The sequence below is a fragment of the Euprymna scolopes genome, chromosome 8 (genome assembly GCF_053919585.1).
Source record: "Euprymna scolopes isolate OS-2025 chromosome 8, ASM5391958v1, whole genome shotgun sequence".
NCBI lineage: Eukaryota > Metazoa > Mollusca > Cephalopoda > Sepiida > Sepiolidae > Euprymna > Euprymna scolopes.
This window is the reverse complement of record NC_136489.1, coordinates 42455551-42479785: the sequence shown is the minus strand read 5'-3', so window position 1 is coordinate 42479785 and position 24235 is coordinate 42455551. Positions and strand designations below refer to the sequence as shown.

The following is a 24235-nucleotide window of genomic DNA, read 5'->3' as shown; positions in this document are numbered from 1 at the left end:
AATTGCGAACTCTTCTAGGGAAATAGCCTGTCCAATACCAGTTTCACTTAAAAATAAACGGTCTGGTTTAGTCTCCTGTAATTGGGTTTCAACCTCTGGTTAGAACGTAGACCCCTGATGTTGGAGAAGGAGACATGGTAGTAGGGGTCTACGTTGGAAGTTGGAGAACCGGGTTTAATCGTGTATTTTTTCTTGAAACTTATGATGAAATTTTGAAATTTGTGGACTAGGTCGTCAGATTTACTTAGAGCAGGACAGAGAGGGAAAATTAAGAGAGAAAAAGAAACGAAGTTGTTGTGTAACATTTGTTTTTAAGGCGAACATGTTTTTTTTGTTGTTGAAATAAAGAGGGGAATGTGATTTGAGTGTGACTAAGAATTGAAAACTAAAAAATCTAAAAGATAAAAAGTGAGAATCTGTAAAGCTATATATGTTAAATGTCACAATACAATCCTCCTGCCTCGGTGGCACAATTGGTTAGCGCACCGTACTTTTAGACAGTACTTGTATTTGAATAATGCGGAGGTTGTGAGTTCAACTCTCACCCGAGGCTAGAATTTTTTTTTTTTTTTTCCTTTTTTGTAATTGGCAGAACAATTTAGAAGGATTACTTCTATAATACAATTGTTTCATGCTTCGTTCTCTCTTAATTTATTCAAATATTTTAACTTTGTAATTTTATTTTAAATTACAAATCAATAATTTGTTAACACTAACACAAAATTTAGGACGCTGAAAGCGTACATAACAAAAGATAGAGAGAAAAAATAGAAATAATTATTGAATTTGTTTTGAATGTAATTATTTCGAATTAAAGATATTTTAATAAAGTTAAGATATTTAACTTTTTTTTTTTATTATTCACGTTCACCCCTAACAAGGCATATCGTCACTTGGACGTAAGGGGCTACTATTTCGACCCATGGCTAGGAAAAATTAACAAGATGTTGGTTAACGTTACTGTTAAACTTCTGCATATCAGTACAGCAAAGGAAACAGGTAGTAGGACGGGAATACAAAAGTCTAGCTGATCGAGGGAAGAGTAGATTGGAGCTTTGTTGACAAAGTGGAACCTATTAGATTGAAAACTATTTTTTAGACCCTATCCAAAGGGAGGGGCTATTGGTAGATGCACTATCCCAGATGTGGCAGCAAAATTCCGTGCATGGGTAGCAGTATCAGAATTTTGGGGGAATTTTCAGCCGAGTCGCCATTTTGAATAGACACCTATTTTTCTATCAGATTTTAATAATATGAAAACGTAATTTAAACCCGTAAATTTTATTTCAATAAAACGAGCAAAGACCAAATTTTAATATCATAAAAGCTTTAATAGAGAAATAAACAATTTTATTTATTTTTCCTTCGATTTCTTCACTTAACATTACATGGATTGTCGAACAATAACATTACTTGAATCTTACGATAATTATTTTAACGGCAAAATAAAGAACTTACCTGGTTAATGAGTAAGATATGCTTTCTTTTAATCTTCCTGTATGAGAATTTATTCATATTTATGTATTATAATCCATGTATTTTTTAAATGGAAGGATTTTTCCAACACATATCATGACAACGCGTATCTTTCAAGAAAGTTGTAAAGACACCGGATTTAAAATTATCATTTACTTATGTACGGAAGCCTATAAGTGTAAAAAAACACTACCTCGATATTGGATTATATTCCTTCAAATTTTCCACTTTTAAAGGTTTTCGGAGGCGCTGAAAACGGAAATAACCATTTATATATACGGCAAACGAAACTAGTAGTTTCCAAGATAAAAAATTTTACAAATGGTCACAAAGTGGGGTGTCACTTTTCTATAATGATGTGACGTCAAATGGGCACCCACTTTATGGCCACATTGCAATGAACAGATTTGGCCGTAATTTTAAAGGAATTTTCGAGGGTGGCTTCATATTGACCCTATATGAATAAAGGGAGATAACTTGTCCTTTTTTTTTATTTTGGCGCCTTTACGCTATCGTACATTAAAACTGGGATTTTTCATTTTTGGATTTACACGGATTACGAAATGACGAAGATATGCAATGTTATTTTTTTTTTTTAATATCTTAAAGAAATACCTGAATTTTTTATTTATTATACTATAAATCTGCATTATCGGGTTTCGTCTTTTTTTTTTTTTTTATATCGATAAAAAGGAAACCAGGAATTAAATATAAAAATATACACTGACCGAACATTAATGACTGGAAAATTCTAAACAAAAATTAAGCTTCCACGTAAAAAAAAAAAAACAAAAAAAAAACACGTGGTTATCGAAAAAAGAAGGATTTACATTTTGGACTTTACCGGTAAATTTACAGATAAGTGATATTTTTTTGTTGTTTTAAATTTGAGTACTTTATTTATTCATGTTTTATCTTCAATTTGTGATATATAAAACGTGTCGACCAAAATTAATTATTAAAATTCTCATAGACATTTCAAAATGGGGGGGGGGTGAATTTATAAAACAACGTTTGTCTAAAATATTATATTCAGTTTATCGGAAAGAGCATAAAATTTTACATTCACCCTGAAAAAAACGTAACAATTGAACGAATAGGAAAATTTTGATAGATTTTTAAAGTTTAAAAATTGAAAAATATTCTTCTCATAAAAATCAATTGGTTTCATTACGTAACAAAATGGCTCCCAGAGCGCACGCACGCACTTTGTAAACACTGTTTTTTAAACAATGAAAAATAATATTTCTATTATTTTTTAAACAACTTAAATAGTTTATTTTGGAAGCATATTCTATAAAGAAAATAAATAACCCACTTTAGAAAGAGAAATTACGAGTTTTCTATATTTTATTCGCAGTTTTCTGTTAGGGGTGTCAAAAATTCCCCCAAAATTCTGATACTGCTAGTGCATGGGCGAATGGTGACCTTGTAAAAGTACAGGATGCTCTCAGATGTGAGTAGTCTTCTAGCTCAATAGAGGGGTAGCATGTGAATCAGGTCACCGATTTATAATCGGGATTCATCAATTTTTGGGACCGAAGTTGCGTGTGTCGCAATTTTATTGAAGTCGAGAGTAGGAGTGTATCTGTGGGACCATTAAAGGTAAATTTAACGGGATCGCTGATTAATAGAAAGGTTTCACCAATCTATATCCTTACATCAAAAATAAGAATGAAATCCGGAAAATAATGACGCTCAACAAAGAACACGAAATCACTGTATTAACACGTAAATAAACAATGTTAATTTACGTTTTTTTTTGTTTTTTTTTTTTACAAAGGCATCACCACATTATCAAGGCCCAGAGACCACTCAAGGATAAGGGTTAAAGAGTGTACAGTAGAAATTGGTCAATATAGTAATCATTAGTAATGAAAATTTGGTAAATTTAATAACTTATATGGAACGGCTCATCAAGAACTTATTTACTTTAGACTTGAACACAACCATATTGTAGTCAGCCGGAAAGCAGGAAAACGGAAGACAATTCCACAGGCGTGCAGTTCTAAGAAAGAAGCTTTGTTCATGGAATCTACTTTAGGTTTAGGCACAGATAAAGAGTGGGGGAAATTATTGATAGTGTTTACAGCTAGACGAGTGTTTCTTGTGAAAGTTTGGCGAGGGGGGACCATAGATTGAAGCTCAGTTGAACACTTTCCATGAAAATAACGATACATCAGAGACAAACTCGCAACATCTCTTCTGTGAGATAGAGGTTGCAAGGAGGAGAAAAGGACATCTCCTACGAGGCTACGAAGTCTATTTTGAACTCTATCAAGGCAGGACAAGTCCTTTCTAGCAGCTCCTGCCCAGATGTGGCAACAGTATTCCATCCTTGGACGTACCTGGCTCTTATATAGGTAGAGAATAGCATCAGCAGTGAGATATCTACTGGATCGATAGAAAGATCCCACCATTTTTCCAGCGGCCTTGGCAACAGATTTGATATACGTGTTCCATTTAAGATCAGGAGTAATGGTCAAGCCCAGAAGCTTGTCAAAACTTGAGGCCTCCTGAAGACGAGAGCCATTCATTTCAATTGATGACAAATGTGAATTAGAATGTTAATTACGTGTTAGGAATATTAGTTTGAATTGTTCCAACATTAATGTTTTCTTGTGTGGAATGTTCATAATGAAAGATTAGCGAAGTGAGGATATTGTGAAAATAGCACAAGGCTTGAAATTACTGATTTTATATAAGAGTGCTACATGTGGGCTTTAAGTCCATGTGGCTATTTTTTAGAAAAACAGTCCATAATTCATATGAATTATATAAGCAAATACATGTGTGTGTGCATTCATATCATAAGGACAGCAATTCAAAATAAAGTTGTTTAAAGAAAAATTTAAGTCCTTTCTCAATTTTGTAAGTTTCCAGTTTTGAAATGGCATTTGTCTGCCCTTGTTTTGCACTTAATTATATTTCCAAAGTCCTTTCGCACACACGTGTACTTTTAAAAGTCTGTTTCCCTGCCACCTGATGCTGGTGCCAGCCAGCACTTTCTTGCCCTCCTGTTAACACATCCATCTTCTCTGACACACACTTTGCTTCTCTCTCAACCATGTGGAGTATTTTTTCTCTGCTTTTCTTGTGACACAAGATCGCGCACACTTGCTAATTTGCATACATACTTTTACAGCTGCTGCTACTAATATTTTCTCACATGCGCCCATACACGCTCTTGTTACAATAGTCTATTTTAGGCTTCTACTTACTTTTAAATAGTACTAAACTATGATAATAATATAAACTTATATTAAAGTTATATTGTGTTACATATATTGGGTGGTAATTCAGTGGCGCAGTTTGGAGGTACCTAATATGAAAATTAAATAAACAATGTTAGTTTAAAGAATTTTACTCCGAATGTAATAAAAGGTTTCTAATTTAACTACAAGAACATAAAATATGAAATTCCTTATACTTGAGTCAATTAAAATAATTGTGATGATCATGGTTTATTAAAATAATAAAAAGAGACTCCGAGCAAATTAAATATTGTAACTATATTCAAAAATATGGTCAATGCTCACTAGAGTTCCAAGGAAAGTGTTCGACTGAGCTTCAGTCTATGATCCCCCCTCGCCAAACTTTCACAAGAAACACTCGTCTAGCTGAAAACACTATCAATAATTCCCCCCACTCTTTATCTGTACCTAAACATAGATTCCATGAACAAAGCTTCTTTCTTAGAACTGCATGCCCGTGGAATTGTCTTCCGTTTTCTTGCTTTCCGGCTGACTACAATATGGTTGTCTTCAAGTCTAACATAAACAAGTTCTTGATGAGCCGTTCCATATAAGTTAACAAATTTACCGAATTGGTTACTATATTGTCCAATTTCTACTGTACACTCTTTAACCCTTATCCTTGAGTGGCCTCTTGGCCTTGATAATGTGATGATGCCTGTGTAAAAAAAAAAAAAAAAAACCACTGACCCTACGTTCTCAGTGTCCACCGTACGTTCCGGAACGCCCTGACGGCCAGCTGATCATCCAGACCTAGCAAAGCAACCCTAAACCACAGTACGTCTAGAGTATCTGATCCAGACCCCCAAACCATGGCCTCCTGTGACGTGCGACCTTCCAGACAACCAGCATCCACATCATACAATGTTTCGCTTCCTTTGCAAATAAAAGGCGAACCTTTAATCAAACAACCTGTGTCTGTCATTCTTCTTTGCCTTTTTGACCGTGTCCTACCTTGTTAGTTGTTGGGAATATTGTCTCCGGACGACCGGCCCTGCAACACATATAACTAATAAATATAATGATAACATTTTTTTTCTTTACAAGGTAGTCACCACTTATCAAGACCTGGAAGCCACTCGTACAGTAATCAATGGGATAGTATCGTAGAGATTTGATAAAGTGTCTTACTTAAGGGGGCAGTTCATCAGGAATTTGTTTATGTTGGACTTGAAGACATCCAAGTTGTAGCCAGGTGGGAAGCAGGCAAACGAAACAGTTCCACAGCCGTGCAGTTCTAAGAAAGAAGCTTTGTTCATAGAATCTACGTTTTGGTTTTGGTACAGATAAAGAGTGGGGAAAATTTATTTGTTATTTAATAAAGTAAAAAGAACGTTAGGGGCTGCCAAAATTCACCACAGAATCATCCCACCCTATATGTAACACGATGTAACTTTATTATAAATTAATATTATTAGTATAACTTTGTACCATTTAAAAGAAGGGCAAAATAAACCCGTAATAATTTTAAAAAATTTTTTTCATCGAACGAAAATAATAAAATTGCGAGACGAAAATCGTGTTTACATAATTGGTGCTTTAAAATAACGTTCCCATGTAGTAGACATTCCGAACGTGAAAACATACCCGTATTTAATAAATCTAGCAAAAATCAACTAATAGTCAGATTTTCGTGAAATTTTCGATACTTATCTATTTTAGAAGGGAAATATTTTTTTTAGTTTGTGTCCCCGCCCCCATATTTATTTTTTCGAAATTCAAAATATATTTAAATCTATCGAAATTTCTATGAAACATAAGAGTTCAAATAAGTAACAAAAAATATTTATTTATTTTTTAAATTTAAATACACATCTTGAACAAAAATTTACTTTGAAGTTGCAATTAAAAAATTGGCGTTTGTATTACTGTACAGATAGATTCGAAAAAGTTGTCAAAAAACAAATATATAACAAATAAATGTTATCAAAGGCAAGATAAATTACTTTTCTACCAAACTAGATATAATTTTCGTGTTTTTATTCAATTTAACATGTTTGTTCAGCTCGAAAAGCATACAGTGTTTACCGATATATTGGTAAATTCAAAATGGCGGCCGACTCTCTCTTTAACACGGTACGTTCGGAAAAAGGTGTAATAAATAATAAACTAGACAAAATACTATTAAAAAACTATCGAATATATGTCAAGTTATGTCACGGTAACATATATTGAGCACATTTCTGACAGTATTTTGTCTAGTTTATTATTTATTACACCTTTTTCCGAACTTACCGTGTTAAAGAGAGAGTCGGCCGCCATTTTGAATTTTCCAATATGTCGGTAAACACTGTATGCTTTTCGAGCTGAATAAACATGTTAAATTGAATAAAAACACGAAAATTATATCCAGTTTGGTAGAAAAGTAACTTATCTTGCCTTTGATAACATTTATTTGTTATATATTTGTTTTTTGACAACTTTTTCGAATCTATGTGTACAGTAATACAAACCCAAAAATTGATATAAACTTAATATTGTGTTTTTTAATAGCGTTTTTTTCGAATTAATATATACTATAATCAGTTGAATTGCCAAGAAAAAGAAACTTCGTAAACATTAATAAATTTTTTAAAGATTAAAATGATTAAAATTCCATTATTTCAAAATGTTCCGTTACAACATAGATTTTTAATTAATTGTGTTTAAATTTTTTTTTTTTAAATATTAAGTTTTAATATAAGCATGACTCTTGTCAGCTATTTTATTGTCAGATTAAAACCAATTTGAAAATATTATTGCACAAATATTAAACATTTTGTAGTCCCCCCCTCATATTTTGTTTGCGAACAAAATATGGAATCCCGTAGGTAACCAAATGAGCATTCAGTAAAACCGTATTTCATATTTAATATACAAATGTTTATAATTATTATTAATCGTTAAACTGTGTAACTCTTAAAACCTAACAAAATTATAACAAAGATTAATTATTAATTGCACTTTGAAGAAGATAAACAAAGGTTTTAAAAAATCATTAAGTCGCTTCTGCTTTTCCATAGTTCGTATAGGTAACACAAATCTGACGTCACGGAAACACAATCGTTTGGCAAACCCTAGAAAACGTATATTAAAATATATAAAACAATCGGTTTACTAAATTGTTCTACCCGATTACAAATAAAAGCAAAAAAAAAAAAAAAAAAGAATTCTATAATATATAAGTATTACAGCATTTTTTTTTTTTTTTTTTATATTAAAAAAAAAAAAAAAAAAAAAAAAACTTCTAGCCTCGGGTGAGAGTTTAACTCACAACCTCCGCATTAGTACTCAAATACAAGTACTGTCTAAAAGTACGGTGCGGTGCGCTAACCAATTGTGCCACCGAGGCAGGTATTAGGTTTGTATTGTGACATTTAACATATATATCTCTACAGATTCTCACTTTTTATCTTTTCAGTTTTTTAGTTTTCAATTCTTAGTCACTCATTATTTTATTTACACCAACAAAACCATGGAAAATCACATTCCTCTCCTTATTTCAATAACAATAAAAACATGATTGCCTTAAAAACAAATTTTACACAACAAAACAAAATTCGGGTTTGTATTACTGTACACATAGATTCGAAAAAGTTGTCAAAAAACAAATATAGAACAAATAAATGTTATCAAAGGCAAGATAAGTTACTTTTCTACCTAACTGGATATATTTTTTGTGTTTTTATTAGCTCGAAAAACATGCAGTGTTTACCGATGTATTGGAAAATTCAAAATGGCAGCCGACTCTCTCTCGGAGAGGGTACCTTTGGGAAAAGGTATTATAAATAATAAACTAGACAAAATACTGTTAGAAAACAACCGAATACATGTCAACTTATGTCACGGTAACGTATATTGAGCGAATTTCTAACAGTATTTCGAATCTATGTGTACAGTAATACAAACCCCAAAATTCATTCCTTAACAACATTTCCATTAGCCGTCTAAGCCCTCCCCTCTCTCCATCATTTCTTCTTATATAAACACATTCATGCGATCGTTCTCGTCTTTCCGAGTTTCTTCACCAATAAAAACAAATTCATTTTTTTTTAATTCTTCCGGCGTATTTTTAACAAGAACCAATAAAAAAAAATCTTACAAATTAATTTTAACAAAAGCAGGCTACTTAGAAATATAGACGACTCAGTTAAACCCTTCTGTGAAAAATGTTCCCATTTCCAAACCGGACTTCCTGTTTTAGTTTTGGCCTGAAATAAAAACTTTGAAACTTTTAAGCGCTTTTGAAAATTTCTTTTTCAAATATATTTTATAGATTTATTTTAAACTAAAACAAGAAGTCCGGTTTGGTAATAGGAACATTTTCACATCGAGGCTAGGTTTTCAACTGACTTAGAGTCGCTTATACTTCTGAATCGCCCAAAGGCAAGTTTTTCTTGTTGCCTACCTTAATATGTTTTTTGAGTACTTGTGCTTGCTGTGCACATTAACATCCCGGCAAATTTAGAACGCAATTCTTACTATTTGGAGGGGGGGGGGGGACTCTCCTTAAATGAAAACAATTTGCTGAAGGTGTTAATTGTACCCAAATGCCATTTTGGTTGTTTGCTTAAACTTATTTTAAAGCGTTTAATTATTTAATGCATAACTAGTGTCAACTCGTACATTATGCAGTGAACACAACAAACCGAAAAACGTTAAAAGAGAAACATATCCAATGAATAAAGCATATTTGGGCGTTTTGCAATATAAGAAAACGTTAAAACAAACGAAAGTGGTAATAAAAAAATATATATCAAATAAATGTTACTAAAAGAAAGATAAATTATTCTTCTATCTACCTGGATGATTTGTGTGTGTGTGTGTGTGTGTGTGTGTAGTTTGTTTAGACTTATTTTAGAAGGTTTTTTAGTTCAATGCAAAACCAGTATCAACTCTATTCATTCGAACATTCGATTTCCACACAATTAATGGGAGTTATTAGCTGTGATTAACCGAACTGTGTATCTTTAACAGTAATTTTGTGTAATGTTTTATTTTTGAGCAATTATCAAGACTCCATCTGACTGTCAAATGCCAGTCATTTTTTCTTCGGGACTCCAAAAATGACAGCCTCATGTCTATCATTTTGCTGTTGTTGTAACTTAGGGACTCGGCGCTACTTGTTTTTCAAACTAAATAAATGCTTTAAAAATGAGTTAAAACAACATAAACTTATCCAAGTATGGAGGAGATTAGCTTATCTTACATTTGGTAACATTTATTCATTATGTATTTGCTTTTTGACCATTTTTTTGATTTGTTGTCTATACTACGGAATACTCAATGGGAGGGGGAAAAAACTAAAAAGTGACCTATACATATATATGGGGAGCCATGATTTAATATACTGTTTTGTTTTTAAATCTCCAAAACAGTGTTTCGTGGTAAACAACTGATGATCCTTTAAGAACATTGGTACTATTGTTTGTTCATGCCAGTAAAACTATTTAGCGATACAGAAAATTGTTATAATTTTTCTTATAATAACTTTATTATTAAAGTGACTTTCTATTTATTTGCATATCTCCTCTTACGTGATCTTGCCCTTTGCTTTTCCTTCATTTTTTTTTTTTTTTTTTTTTTTTTGAATACTTTTTTTCTTAACATGCATTCCTGGCTACTGGCCGCATTTGTCATTTAAAATTCTGTGAGAAATTCTCTCACATTGGTTTTACCTTTGACAGAATGAAAGAAAACCAATTAGAAAATACAACGGGCTCAAATACAAAGTTGCAAAAGATGTGTCATCTTTAGCTATCTACCATACTGGGCCGGTAACACCTGAAAAGTGTAATAGTTCATCTTCGCGGTATGCTGGATACAAAATTCACTGATGAAGAACACTGCAACAGGTTGAAGATTGAGTGATGCCTTCCAAGATGGATACTGCTAATCTGGTCCTCATGCCCAGTATTGTATCTTCAGTATAATTGATTTGTTTAAAGCATACTGTCAAATTGAAATTTGCCCCTCAGGTCGTCCCTATTCAGCCTTTCAAGCTGGAAATCGTCTATATCAATTTAAACTAATAACCATTGTTACATATACGATAAAAGGCATGGTAAGGCAATTTATAATGTAGGGGTATGAACGGAAACTTAATGATAAAAGCAAATATCGTTTACCTTTGTAACACAATGCCAAAAGAGGGGGGTATAAGGGAATGTACGGGAAAGCAAGAACCCAAGTATTTTTCTCTTTATCGCATAGGTGACACAGCAAAAAAAATAAAACAAGTGGATAGAGATACAAGGACGAACACAATAAAAACGCAATGAAATAACGAGGTAACAGACACTTTTCCAAAGTATACAAAAATAGATTTATTTAAGATACAAAAAGGGAGAGTTTAACGAAAGAAAAGGAAATGTATTCAAAGTTATGGAATCTGAAGTATATCTACGTGTATTGAAATGAGCAAAAGTCATTAGGGGGGGGGGGTAATCAAAGTCTTTCACTTATAGGTCTCTTTTGTTTTTCCTTTTTTTTTGTTTCTTTTGCTGGTGTGTTTCACAACTCGTCAACGACGCAGTTACTCCAATCCAAGATATTTCCTTCGGTGGGGAAAAAGTTTGAATAGTAAATTCACGTGTTCTCTTTTCTTGCCCGCACTTTATATATCTGTCTCTTTCGTGAGGGATAAGGGATCACATTGTCCGCATCAGTACATCCTCATCTCCTTCGCATGATGGAGAAAAAGTCATTGCCTCCTTCATGAGAAAGTAAATTCATCGCATTCTCTCGCATGACTGGAGAAGAAGGTTGCGTCATCGATGTATCGTGTATCCGTATTTCCTTTTCACATGAGGAGAAAAAGTCGACCCCTTCTCCTCCCACGAAGAGAGAGACCTTTTAACAGGTCAGCAACCCAAACCGAAAAGAATAACTTCCCTCGTGTCCAGTTAGAAAGAGGAAGCGATACCACTTCCGCCCCCCCCCCTCTTCCTCTGCTTCACAATCCGGTCTAAAAATAGACTTGACGAAATCTCTAGCTGGTAAAGTTTCTGCAAGTTTTATAGGGGAGGGTATATTAGTAGACTTTCGCTCAATTCAAAACAACTACAGTATTAGCCTATCTTGTGGGAATCATGTTTTATTTTACCTCGGCGACAAAATATAAAAACAAAAAAACGATATATCTCGTCAGTCTAAAATTAAATATTTAAATTTTGATTTAAATACATAATCCAATTTAACGATCATGTCACATTACCCCACCAGAAAAAATGAAAAAGCGTGGTATGTCGGGCTTTTTCATAAAATTTAGGACAAGTGGTGCACGCAATTTTCACAATCCTCGTGGTTTCCACCGCCTTGCAAAACGCTAACTTGAGTGGGAGTGCCTCCAAGTATTTATCTGACGGATGGCCTTTATACCAATTTTTATGTTGATAAAAATTATTTCTCTTAACTTTATTCTTATACCTGTCACGTCTTCATCATTTTCGTCGCTTGGTGTATCTTTATTAATATCACGTACATAGTTGCCGTCATTATTCTCTTATCATCCTTACTATCGTCATATACTACATCTTCGTTTCTTATCTTGTCTTCATGATTATCACCGTCTTTGTTAAACTCATCATTATAACTGTCTCCATTGTTGTCGTCACTATAGGTCGGCTTATTCTCGTTAGGGTCGTCAATGTTTTCCACACTTAACTCGTTGTTCTCACTATCGTCGTTATCTGTCTCTTTCGAATCATTAATTGAAATTTCCTCCACTGCTATGAATATTTTCCCGCATATTCTATCTCCGTCACATGGTTCATTCTCGCAAGCAACATTGTCGTCATCTTCACTGTTCGGCTCACCCCTATTACCGTCAACATTATCGTTGTCATACTCGTTACTACTATTGTCGTTAACATGGACTTCACCAACCTTCTTTCCAACACAGGAAAGTTTAGTCTCACTGGCTTCCTTAATTAATTTCTCCTCCTCAGATATTCTTTTACTACCGCCATCGTCATAATCAGTATCATCTAGCTTATAACTGTCGTCCTCTTTGTATTTTGATGTATTATCGTCTAATGTCTCCTTACTGTCGTTTTTAGCTTTTTCTTTCGATTTATTCTCACTAATATCACCGTCTCTGTAGTTTATTTTATTTATTCCGGCATCGCTATTATTTGGCTTAACTGGGTTAGGACAAACTAGTTGGGGTGGGAAATTCGTAGAACTATTTGCAAACATGACTACTGCACCTATATGTTCGTCTATCAACGCCTTCACTTCTTCCGTACTAGTCGCTTGACTGATTTTTATATTAGTTTTCTCTGTCTCTACGTGGATTTTCTCTTCAGCTGTCAGTACTAATTATAACGTGGCTTTATCGAATACTTTATTTTCCACTAAGTATATTGTTACTATTCTTTCCAACTGTGTCTTCCTCATACTGGGTGTGACGGCTAAGTCATAATGTTTTCCAATTAATATAATGTCATCTTTCTTTAACCTACGTAGTCCTTCGAATGTGGGAGATTCTATGAAGCTGTCTATTCCTGTCATAACGTTTTTATTTTGACTATTAAGATACTTCTCCACTATAGGAATTAATTGTGCTCTACGAAGAGCGGGTCTAACATTTAGTCCATAATATCTTCCTATTGTAACGATATCATCCTTGGGTAACTTGGTAGTCGAAGGCGACTTTAAAAATACTTCTACACTAGTCATTTTTCTATCCCCTAATCCCATCAACTTCGTTATTTCTCGCTTGTGTTCGTCTATCCCACATGTCTCACCTACAAACATTATATGGCTCGTAGCCCCCAGTGATTTAACTCACAACTAGATTCAAATTTCCCGGACGAGAGCACCATTTGTTACATATACGATAAAAGGGGTGGTAAGGCAATTTATAACGTAGGGGTATGAATGGAAACTTAATGATAAAAGCAAATATCGTTTACCTTTGTAACAGGTTGCCAAAAGCGACCCAAACCGAAAAGAACAACTTCCCTCGTGTCCAGTTAGAAAGGGAAAGGGGAAGCGATACCACTTCCGGTTCCCCCCTATTTCTCTCTGCTTCACAATCCGGTCTAAAAATAGACTTGACGAAATCTCTAGCCGGTAAAGTCTCTGCAAGTTTTAAAAGGAAGGGTACATTAGTAGACTTTCACTCAGTTCACAACAACTACAGTATTAGCCTATCTTGTGGGAATCATGTTTTATTTTACCTCAGCGACAAAATATAAAAAAACGATATATCTCGTCAGTCTAAAATTAAATATTTAAATTTTGATTTAAATACATAATCCAATTTAATGATCATGTCACACCATGGGTGTCACAAATGGTGTTTCTGTATTTCAAGGTTTCATGAATGCTTTTATTTCTGATAACAGATTGCCTGGAACCTTTGTTCATTTTAATGACATAACAATTTGTGGTAGGACTCAGAAGGAGCACAACGTAAATTTTGAGCATTTTTTAAAGGCTGCCTCTACATACAGCCTTGAAATAAACCTGGAAAAGTCAAAGTTATTTTCTTTTTTTGTGTGTGGGGGGGGTGGTCACCACTTATCAAGGCCCGGAAGCCACTCAGGGATAAGTGTTATTGCGTGTACAGTAATCAATGGGATAGTATCGTAGTAATCGTTAGTATTGGAGATTTGATAAAGTGTCTTACTTAAGGGGGCAGTTCATCAGGAATTTGTTTATGTTGGACTTGAAGACATCCAAGTTGTAGTCAGGTGGGAAACAGGCAAACAGAAGAGAGTTCCACAGGCGTGCAGTTCTAAGAAAGAAGTTTTGTTCATGGAATCTGCATTTTGATTTAGGCACAGATAAAGAGTGGGGAAAATTATTGACAGTGGTTTCAGCTAGACGGGTGTTTTCCAAGAAAGATTGGCGGGGGGGGGGCAGAGATTGGAGCTCAGACGAGCACTTGCCATGGGAATATCGATAAAACAAAGACAGGCTCGCACTGTCTCTTCTGTGGGAGAGAGGTTGCAGGGAAGAGAAAAGAGCATCCCCCACTAAGCTACGAAGTCTATATTGTACTCTGTCAAGGCAGGATAGGCTGTTTTTAGCAGCTCCTGCCCAGATGTGGCAGTAGTCTTACACCCTTGGATGTACTTGGCTTTTATATAGATAGAGAATTGCATCAGTAATTCTGGAGCGGTAGAAGGATCGCACCATTTTCCCAGCGACCTTGGCAACAGATTTAATGTACATGTTCCATTCTAAATCAGGAGTAAAGGTCAATCCCAGAAGCTTGTCAAAACATGGAGCCTCCCCAAGATGAGAGCCATCTCTTTCAATTGATGCCAGATGGGGATCAGAGCGTTGATGATGTTAAAAGTAACCAGCCACCTCTTTCCCCATTGTACCACGCGCTCAAGATCAGAGGAGAGATAATCAGAGAACTTTGTCATTTACGGTCTTTGATGTGTTGCCATAGATGGCCATGTCATCAGCATAGATGTAAACGAATGATTATCCCCGAGATAATAATATCTACGATTTGGGAACGCGGGTCGTGTCTAGATTTATTTACGTCGATTTTTACAAAATTCTTGCTATTTCTGCCCGTCTTGTGTCCATTCAGCTTTTTTGTATAAAACCGAAACTAATTCAAAGCTAAGAATTGTTCCCGGCAATCCCACCGGGGGAACATCCAGTCGCAATCAGCTTTGATCAATGTGGGGCCAAACTCCTTATATCAGACAATTGCTATTCAATCTGGATAATCCCCTTTTCATGGGGAGCTGGTCCCCCCCCCCCAACATCTTGAAGAAACAACCAGCCAGAGTTGGGTAAACAAACCCAAAAGCTGTCCCGCAGTAAAAGTTAACTCCGCTACTTCTATTTGACCTCATTAATGAGGTCAAATAGAAGTAGCAGAGTTAACTTTTATTGCAGGTACGTGTCAATTCTGTTTTTAATACTTAAATAAATAAATTCAAATGTGTTTCAGTTGCTCTTTGTTGGCCGAGCGGGTAACGTGTCAGGTTTTTTGCACACTTTCTTTTCCACCTTCACCTCAAGGCTTCAGGTTCGAGCCTAACTACTTAACAAAACTGTTTTTTTTTTTTTTTAAGTCATCCCCCCCCCCCCGCCCTCAACACAAACACCCGGGCAACAATTTTTTTTAAAGAAGTTTTAACATTGTTTCTTTTTATATATAATATTTAAACAGGGTTCTTACTTCGCTTGTTCTTTTGTTTTGATCCCCCCCCCCCGCCTAACACGCACACCTCTAAACGCCCGGGCAACGGCGGGTACCCCCGCTAGTCTATAATATAAAGGGCAAAAATCTGTTTAAATGTATATATTTTTGTATGTCTGCCTAAAACTTTCAACAGAGGTGACAGATTTTCACGAGATTGGTATCATTTTGAAGCTCAATCCTTCGGACGACAGATATCGAAAAATTGGCCAAAAACATTAATTCCTTCTATCTCAACTGGGCACTTTTGTACTGGGAGGGTCGTTTTTTTTTTTTCACTGACATTTTTTGCAAGTCAATCAACCTTCGCTTCCACGATATTGCATAAAAGGCATTATTTTGACCGCCCGTGACATCACAACCACAGTGGGCACATTGGTAAGACAGTTTGTTTTTTTTTTCACCCCTTTTTCCACTGGCGTGATACAGGTTCCAGCCTGCTTACTATTCCTTTTTTTTTTTTATTTGCTCAACCGACGCCCTTAAAAAACGCACCTCCACTTTCTTTTCCGCCTTCACGTCACGGGTTAGAGCCTGCCTGCCTCCTACCACTTTTTTTTTTTTTGCTCAACACACACCTCCAAACACCTGGGCAATGCTGGGTATTCAGGCTTGTATGATATAAAACACCATCTTGGAAATTAAAATTTTGTCGCTGATCGCGGACATATGGTACTGCTATTTCTTCCTTGAAGGAACTAAAATTAATTCATAATTCTTTAATACATCCTGGAATACAACAGCAGACATCCTAACTGTGATCTCTGAACATATATACCATTCACTGGACAAAGCGGGGGAGGGCAGAGCGGTAACTCTAGATATATCTAAGGCTTTTGACAGGGTATGGCATGAGGGTCTCCTCAGTAAAATCAGATCATACGGTATCACTGGTAGAATACTTAACATAATTAAATCCTTCTTAGATAAGAGAAAAATCCAGGTTGTCCTCGACGGTCGTACATCTAAACAATATGATATAAATGCGGGGGTGCCCCAGGGTTCTATCCTTGGACCTCTATTGTTCCTGATATTCATAAATGACCTCCCCGAGAAGATTGCCTCTGAGATGGGTATATATGCTGATGACACTACACTCTATGGCAGGCATGACAGGAAGACGAATGAACACATTTCTAAAGAAATGGCAGAAACACTAGAGGAAGACCTCCAATCTGTAGTGGAATGGGGACAAAAGTGGTTGGTCGCGTTCAATGCTGCCAAGACTAAACTAGTTTCATTCAATAATTACAAGAAACCCTCTCTACCACCCATAGCAATGGCCAACGACTTTTTATCTGAGAGTCCATCTTTCAAACCCCTTGGCCTAACGTTCACAGGAAACATAAGTTGGAACAATTACATTGAAGGCATTGCCAGGGCCGCTGCAAGAAAGGTGGGCTCTCTCTACCGTGCTAGAAAACTACTAACACCCGAAAGTATCCTGTACCTCTATAAGGCCACCATTCGCCCATGTATGGAGTATTGCTGCCAAATCTGGGCTGGTGCATCTGCTACTAGTCTCTCGCTCCTTGACAAGGTTCAAAAGAGAGTCGCAAACCTGATAGGCCCTGAACTGGCATCTAAGCTTCAGCCTCTGTCCCATCGACGAAATGTTGCATCCCTCTGCCTTTTCTACAAGTATTTTAGTGGTGAATGCTCTGACGAACTGCAATCACTTGTGCCCCCACGACGTGAGCACCCTCGACAAACCCGACAGGCTGCTAAATCCCACCCCCACACTGTAGAGATCCCTAGATGTAAAAGATCTTTTTACTCCAATAGTTTCTTCCCCAGAACCGCTAGACTCTGGAATTCCATTCCAGGTCCCTGCTTCCCCAACAGTACTGACGTGCAGAAGTTCAAGTGTAACGTGAACCGACACCTTGCTGCCCAAATCCCTACATAGTACCCCAGTAGTGTTGCCCCTGATAGTAGCCCCCTACACCAAAGTGGCAATTTGCCTTGTTTGGGGTGAAAATGTAATAAATAAAAAAAAAAAAAAAAAAAACACTTTTGCCATTTTGTAAGGTAACAAAATATGCCATATTCAATCAATGAAGTCTGACGCATGACTTCTGAATGTCCTACTTGTGCCAAAATAAAACCCCAATTCCTTAATTCCCATAATCATATTCTTATCCATTCTACCGCCCATTTCAATGTCTTTCTGTTGATTACAAGGGGCCGCCTCTTCCGGTATCCTTGTCAGGTTACTGTTACATACTTATTGTTGTCAATGAATATAGTCACTTTCCTTTTGGGATTTCCAAAGTCTGGCAGTTCTAGGGAAGAAACTACTGGAGTAGAAAGCTCTCTTACATCTAGGAATCTCTACTGTGTAGGGGTGGGGTTTAGCTGCTTGTCAGGTTTGTCGGGGGTATTTACATCGAGGGGCTACAAGTGCTTGCAGTTCGTCGGAGCATTCACCATTAAAATACTTGTAGAACAGGCAGAGAGATGCAACATTTCGTCGATGGGACAGAGGCTTAACGTTAGATGACAGTTCAGAGCCTATAAGGTTAGCGACTCTCTTTTGAACCCTGTCTAGGAGCGAGAGACTAGTAGCAGATGCACCAGCCCAAATGTGGCAACAATACTTCATACATGGGCGAATGGTGGCTTTAAAGAGGTACAGGATACTTTCAGGCATTAGTAATTTTCTAGCATGGTGGAGAGAGCCTACCTTCTTCGCAACGGTCCTGGCAATGCTCTCAATGCTTAGTAACAAAATCACACCCTTTCACTGTTGAGATTTCTAAATGCAAGAAAGCTTTCTACTGTAATAGTTTCTTCTTTCGAACAGCTAGACTTTGAAATTCCCTTCCTGTTACCTGCTTCCCAGACTGTACTGATATGCAGAAGTTTAAATGTAATGTAAATCAACATCTTGGTAATCTTGGTCCCAAATAGTAGCTAAGTGATGATATGCCTTGTTAGAGGTGAACGTGAGTAAAAAAAAAAAAAATTTTTTTAATATTAGTTTAGCTTGTAACTTCAAGCATTTTCCAAAACATTGCATTTTTTAAATTTCGCATATATCGCAAAAGACCAATAAATTACATTAGAAAATTACATTTTTTTTGTGCATAAAATGAATTCTAGAATGTTAAAAATTTGTATAAGTAAAGTTTTTTTTTGTACTGGCCAGATTTCATGTTGATATCTTATCACACTGTTTACATATGCCTGATAAACTTTTTCTCTGATCGACAGTACAGTGGTAAATGCTCTTCTGGTTAGTTATCATAGAAGTTCCCAGAACAATATAAATAAAACAGTTTTCACTGATAATTTAATATTTTTTTAGTGTATTTTTTCTATTTTTATTTTTTATTAATTCTTTTTTTTCTATTTTTATTCTTTTTCTATTTTTATTCGTTTTTATTCTTTTTCTATTTTATTTTTTCTATTTATTTATTCCTTTTCCATTTTTATTTTTTATTAATTCTTTTTTTTCTATTTTATTCCTTTTTATTGATCCCATTTTTATTCTTTTTTATTTTTATTTTTTAAAATCTATTCTATTTTCATTCTTTTTTATATTTATTTTTGTATTTTTTTCTGTTTTTATTCTTTTTTCTATTGTAATTCATTTTTAGTCTTTTTTTTTCTATTTTTATTTTTCATTTTTCATTCTAGATATCTTGAGCAGTTTACAAAATAATTCTTTCAAATCATTATTGAACTATAAAAGCAAGGGGAATTCACCAGATTTCAACAAAAGAATGCAATGGGGCGATTCACTCTCGTGGAATCCTGGTTTATTACATAAAGATGACAAAGTCACAAATTCGTTGAACATCACAAATAGACAGAGCCCCTCACAGAAGGAATCACCTAGATCTTTCGAAAATCAAAAAGGCTATTTGAAATCCACTTTAAAATCTCCACGGAATGATGCGGAGATCGGCTCTCTACAAATGGTAAACAGTTCAAGAACTTTTAAAGACATGCCCAGCAAGTCCACATTGAAAGATTCACCCAGAGATGGTTACAAGCCAGAAAGGTAAATCTCATAATAATATTACCGTTGTTACAGTCTGTATTGATGCATACAGCTGTAGTGATGGGTATGTTTGTTACACCTAGGTATGAAGAAGTGGTGGGAGAGGAAGAGAGAAGGTGGGATGATGTGACACAAGCGTTTAAAAGAAAGATTTGAAGAACCAGTGCCCCAAAAGTAAAACACTCTGACTTACAAAAAATTCCTGAGCGGCCTTGTCTGCATTCTCAAGTAGGGGTGCGTCAGGCGATTAGCAATAAACTGACCCTTTCTCAAAGAGAGAAGGCAAAGTGTGGGATGATGGACCTCCTAGAGCTGCACAGAACAATGTAATCTTACATGTTAACACATGTAAACTCCATCGCAAGGAAACAAACAGAAGGAAGAAATTCTACTTCGCTTTTTCAGTTGAAATGAAATGCATTTATTCATGGTTCTTCCAAAATAACGCATTGCCTCTCATTTTAAAAGTCTCTTAGTTTATCTCATCTGCCATGTAGTTTACAAAGTCCTGCTGCCTAATTCACAGGGGACAAGCCATCGTAACAATGACGTACAACACTTTATCGGCTTTTATGCCAAGGGAAAAATCTTCTAGTGCGGATAAAAAAACATGAAATAGTCGGAAGAGAAGAGGAAATAACATGGATCAATATTAGAACACTTCCACAGTTTTCATTGAAAAACAAAAAAAAAGAACAGGAGCTTATATTATTAAAAATGCAAAAAAAAAAAACATCCCCTTCATTTGATTTCTTTAAATGCAACATAATCTCATCAACAGTTTTTTCTAAATTTTATTGAAGACTTGGAAGCAAGTGATACCGATACTGGAGAGTACAAAGAATATGATGGCTTCCCCTGCTGGATAATGTCGACAGGGCCATCCAGGCAATTTTTATAGGCCAGAGTGCTTTACTTCTGGGGCACTGGCTCTTCAAATCCCTCTTTCAGACCCTTGTATCACATCATCCCGCCATAGGAGGGGGTAATTAAATCCTCTTCGCCTTTCTCTCTGACCACTTCTTTATACCAAAGCATAATAAATGTACCCACCACTATGGCCAGATTAATTTTCTTTGTTCTATTCACCATCAAAGATTGTTACATTGTAATAATAAGAGTGGCAGAATTCATTCCAGTTCAAGTGATGATGGGAGACAAATAGAGTGCCAATTTGAAACAACGCCAAAACATCAAAACCACAAAAGAATGCTGGACTAATGTTACAAAAGACAATCCAAACACACATGAACGATGTAAACTGGATGGCATACAAAAAATGATCCCGCAAGCAAAAAATGTCACTCGCAAATTTTATTCGTTGCAGAAAAATTTTGAATAAAAAATTTTTTTTTTCAAAGTCCAGACTAAAAAAATATATTATTAAAAATAAAACCATTCCAAAAATAAGGATTTCAAAGTAAACACAAGTTATTTTTTATGTAGAGTTTTAAAATGAAACTGGAATTACGTAAGTATTAATCAGAATAGACTTTTCCTCATTATACACTGGCAAAACTTCTGCTAAATAGAAAGCAGAAATTGAAAAGAAACTATTTTATTTAAAATCGCCATAAAGAATAATTATATATATATATATATAATTATACATAAAAAAACACAAAGATTATAAATTATAATTTACAAGAAGTTTTTCTTTTTGTTTTTTTGCATATATGATCAATTTCAATACCACCAAATATCAGCAGTACCAGAAAATTCATAGCTTCGTTATAACAACCATTCGCTAACTAGCGGGACCTGTGGAAATTTTACAGGGGACTCATTCATATGTAATATATTGATGTTGGCATTCTGTATATGTTCAACATAAATGGAGACACTCTGATATTATTGTAGCTTTTTTTTTTTTTTACATGGAGGTCACCACTTATCAAGACCCAGAAGCCACTCTGGGATAAGGGTTATTGCGTGTACAGTAATCAATGGGATAGTGTTGTAGTATTCGTTAGTATTGGATATTTGATAAAGTGTCATTACATCAGGAATTTGTTTATGTTGTACTTGAAGACATCCAAGTTGAAGTCAGGTGGGAAACAGGCAAGCAGTAGAGTTCCACAGGTATGCAGTTCTAAGAAAAAAGCTTTGTTCATGGAATCTATGTTTTGATTTAGGCACAGATAAAGAATGGGGAAAATTATTGACAGTGGTTTCAGCTAGACGGGTGTTTATTGTGAAAGATTGGCAAGGGGGGGGACCAGAGATTGGAGCTCAGACGAGCACTTGCCATGGAAATAACGATAAAACAAAGATAGGTTTGCAACGTCTCTTCTGTGGGAGAGAGGTTGCAGGGAAGAGAAAAGGGCATCCCCCACTAAGCCACGAAGTCTGTTTTGTACTCTGTCAAGGCAGGATAGGCTGTTTTTAGCAGCTCCTGCCCAAATGTGGCAGTAGTCTTACATCCTTGGATGTACTTGGCTTTTATATAGATAGAGAATTGCATCAGTAATAAGATATCTTCTGGAGCAGGAGAAGGATCCCACCATCTTTCCAGCGACCTTGGCAACAGACTTGATGTACGTGTTCCATTTCAGATCAGGAGTAAAGGTCAAACCCAGAAGCTTATCAAAACATAGGGCTTCCCCTAGACATTTCAATTGATGCCAGATGGGGATCAGAGCGTTGAAGATGGAAAGATAGGAGCTTGGTTTTAGATGCATTAAAGGTAACCAGCCACCTCTTCTCCCACTGTACCATGCGCTCCAGATCAGAGGAGAGAGAATCAGAGAGAACTTTGTCAATTAAGTAACCTTCAGCAGTGAATGTTTAATTTTGTACATATGCAAAAGTAGCAGTAAGAGTAATGTTTTATTTGACTTATCCTTGTTTTCAATTTTGACCCTATAGAAGTATTTTTGGTTGGCTAAAAACCAAATCGAAAGTATGCTACAGGTCCAAATACTCTATATATCAAATTTCAACTCTATAGACCAAATATTCAGAGAGGAGTTTGGTAGAAATGTTTTGCACACACACTGACAAGGTAACTTAAGGCTTACCATTATGATTTGAACTCCACCAATAACTAACTGTTAAATGATTTTTTATGCAAATATGATAAACTTCATATTAATTGTTTCTTCTAATGCATTAACCTGCAAAATTTATTGTATATTTTGCAACCTCTTCCATCTGATGAGAAGAGTTGCATTTTTCGAAACTCCGTGGAATAAGCGGTTTTCTTGTTTTATTTGTACTACTTGTCGAATAATTATAATTTTGTATACCTTTCTTACAGGTTTATAAGGTTTTTGGAAAATTTGAAAAAAATGTTTTCAACTTCAAGATTTTTATTTTATATATATATATATATATATATATATATATATATCATAGTGCTAGAATGTGTTCATCTTGAATTCTACACAATTATACAGAATGTAGAAACTATGTATAAATAGAATTAAGCGTAATAGTTAAATGAAACCAATCATTTAATAAGAAACTATAAAAATGAATAATTAATTAGTGTTTGTTTGTCAAAGGAATATGTAAATTAGTTAATTTTAATGACTCACGTGACTGAATATATTCAAAAGTTCATTTTAATAATTTTTAAATAGAAAAAGTAAGCTTTTAAATATCAATGTCAGAGCGATAAAAAAAAGCTCACTTTTATATATATATATATATATATATATATATATATATATATATATAACAGCGAAACAGTACTATATGTGGATAACATATATATATATATATATATATATATATATATATATATATATAGGCACACAAATTATTATTACATACTTTTCTTTTTTCTTTTAGAAAAACGTTATCGTTCAGCGACCATGTTGAGGAATCTTCTTATTCTACAGGTAATTTTTCAATTCTCATTTGGTTCATCATTCTTAATGTAATCATTTGAAAAAAAAATACCACCCATCCATGGAATTGTTATGAATTTTTTTAATGATTCCATACGTGGTATTTGAGGGGGATGTCGCCCTGTATAATTTAATAGAAAGGATGTATTTATTGCTTGTTGCCTGTATAATTTAATAGAAAGGATGTATTTATTGCTTGTTGCCTGTATAATTTAATAGAAAGGATGTATTTATTGCTTGTTGCCTGTATAATTTAATAGAAAGGATGTATTTATTGCTTGTTGCCTGTATAATTTAATAGAAAGGATGTATTTATTGCTTGTTGCCTGTATAATTTAATAGAAAGGATGTATTTATTGCTTGTTGCCTGTATAATTTAATAGAAAGGATGTATTTATTGCTTGTTGCCTGTATAATTTAATAGAAAGGATGTATTTATTGCTTGTTGCCTGTATAATTTAATAGAAAGGATGTATTTATTGCT

At 34.9% G+C, this 24235-nt stretch overlaps 1 protein-coding gene and 1 non-coding gene across 6 annotated transcripts in view; both read left to right on the top strand.

Annotated features, from left to right (window-relative positions):
- The window catches only part of LOC145283530 (uncharacterized), a 260711-nt gene that overhangs the window by 192552 nt on the left and 43924 nt on the right, over positions 1-24235 (top strand). For all 5 annotated transcript variants that reach the window (XM_080132400.1, XM_080132397.1, XM_080132396.1 and 2 more), the window contains exons 3-4: positions 19531-19897; positions 23693-23742. In XM_080132400.1, the coding sequence (XP_079988526.1) occupies positions 19531-19897; positions 23693-23742 (417 nt within the window). The remainder of the gene's footprint in view (positions 1-19530; positions 19898-23692; positions 23743-24235) is intronic.
- Trnak-uuu (transfer RNA lysine (anticodon UUU)) lies at positions 459-553 on the top strand. The gene is made up of 2 exons: positions 459-496; positions 518-553. It is a non-coding gene; the product is annotated as a tRNA-Lys (tRNA).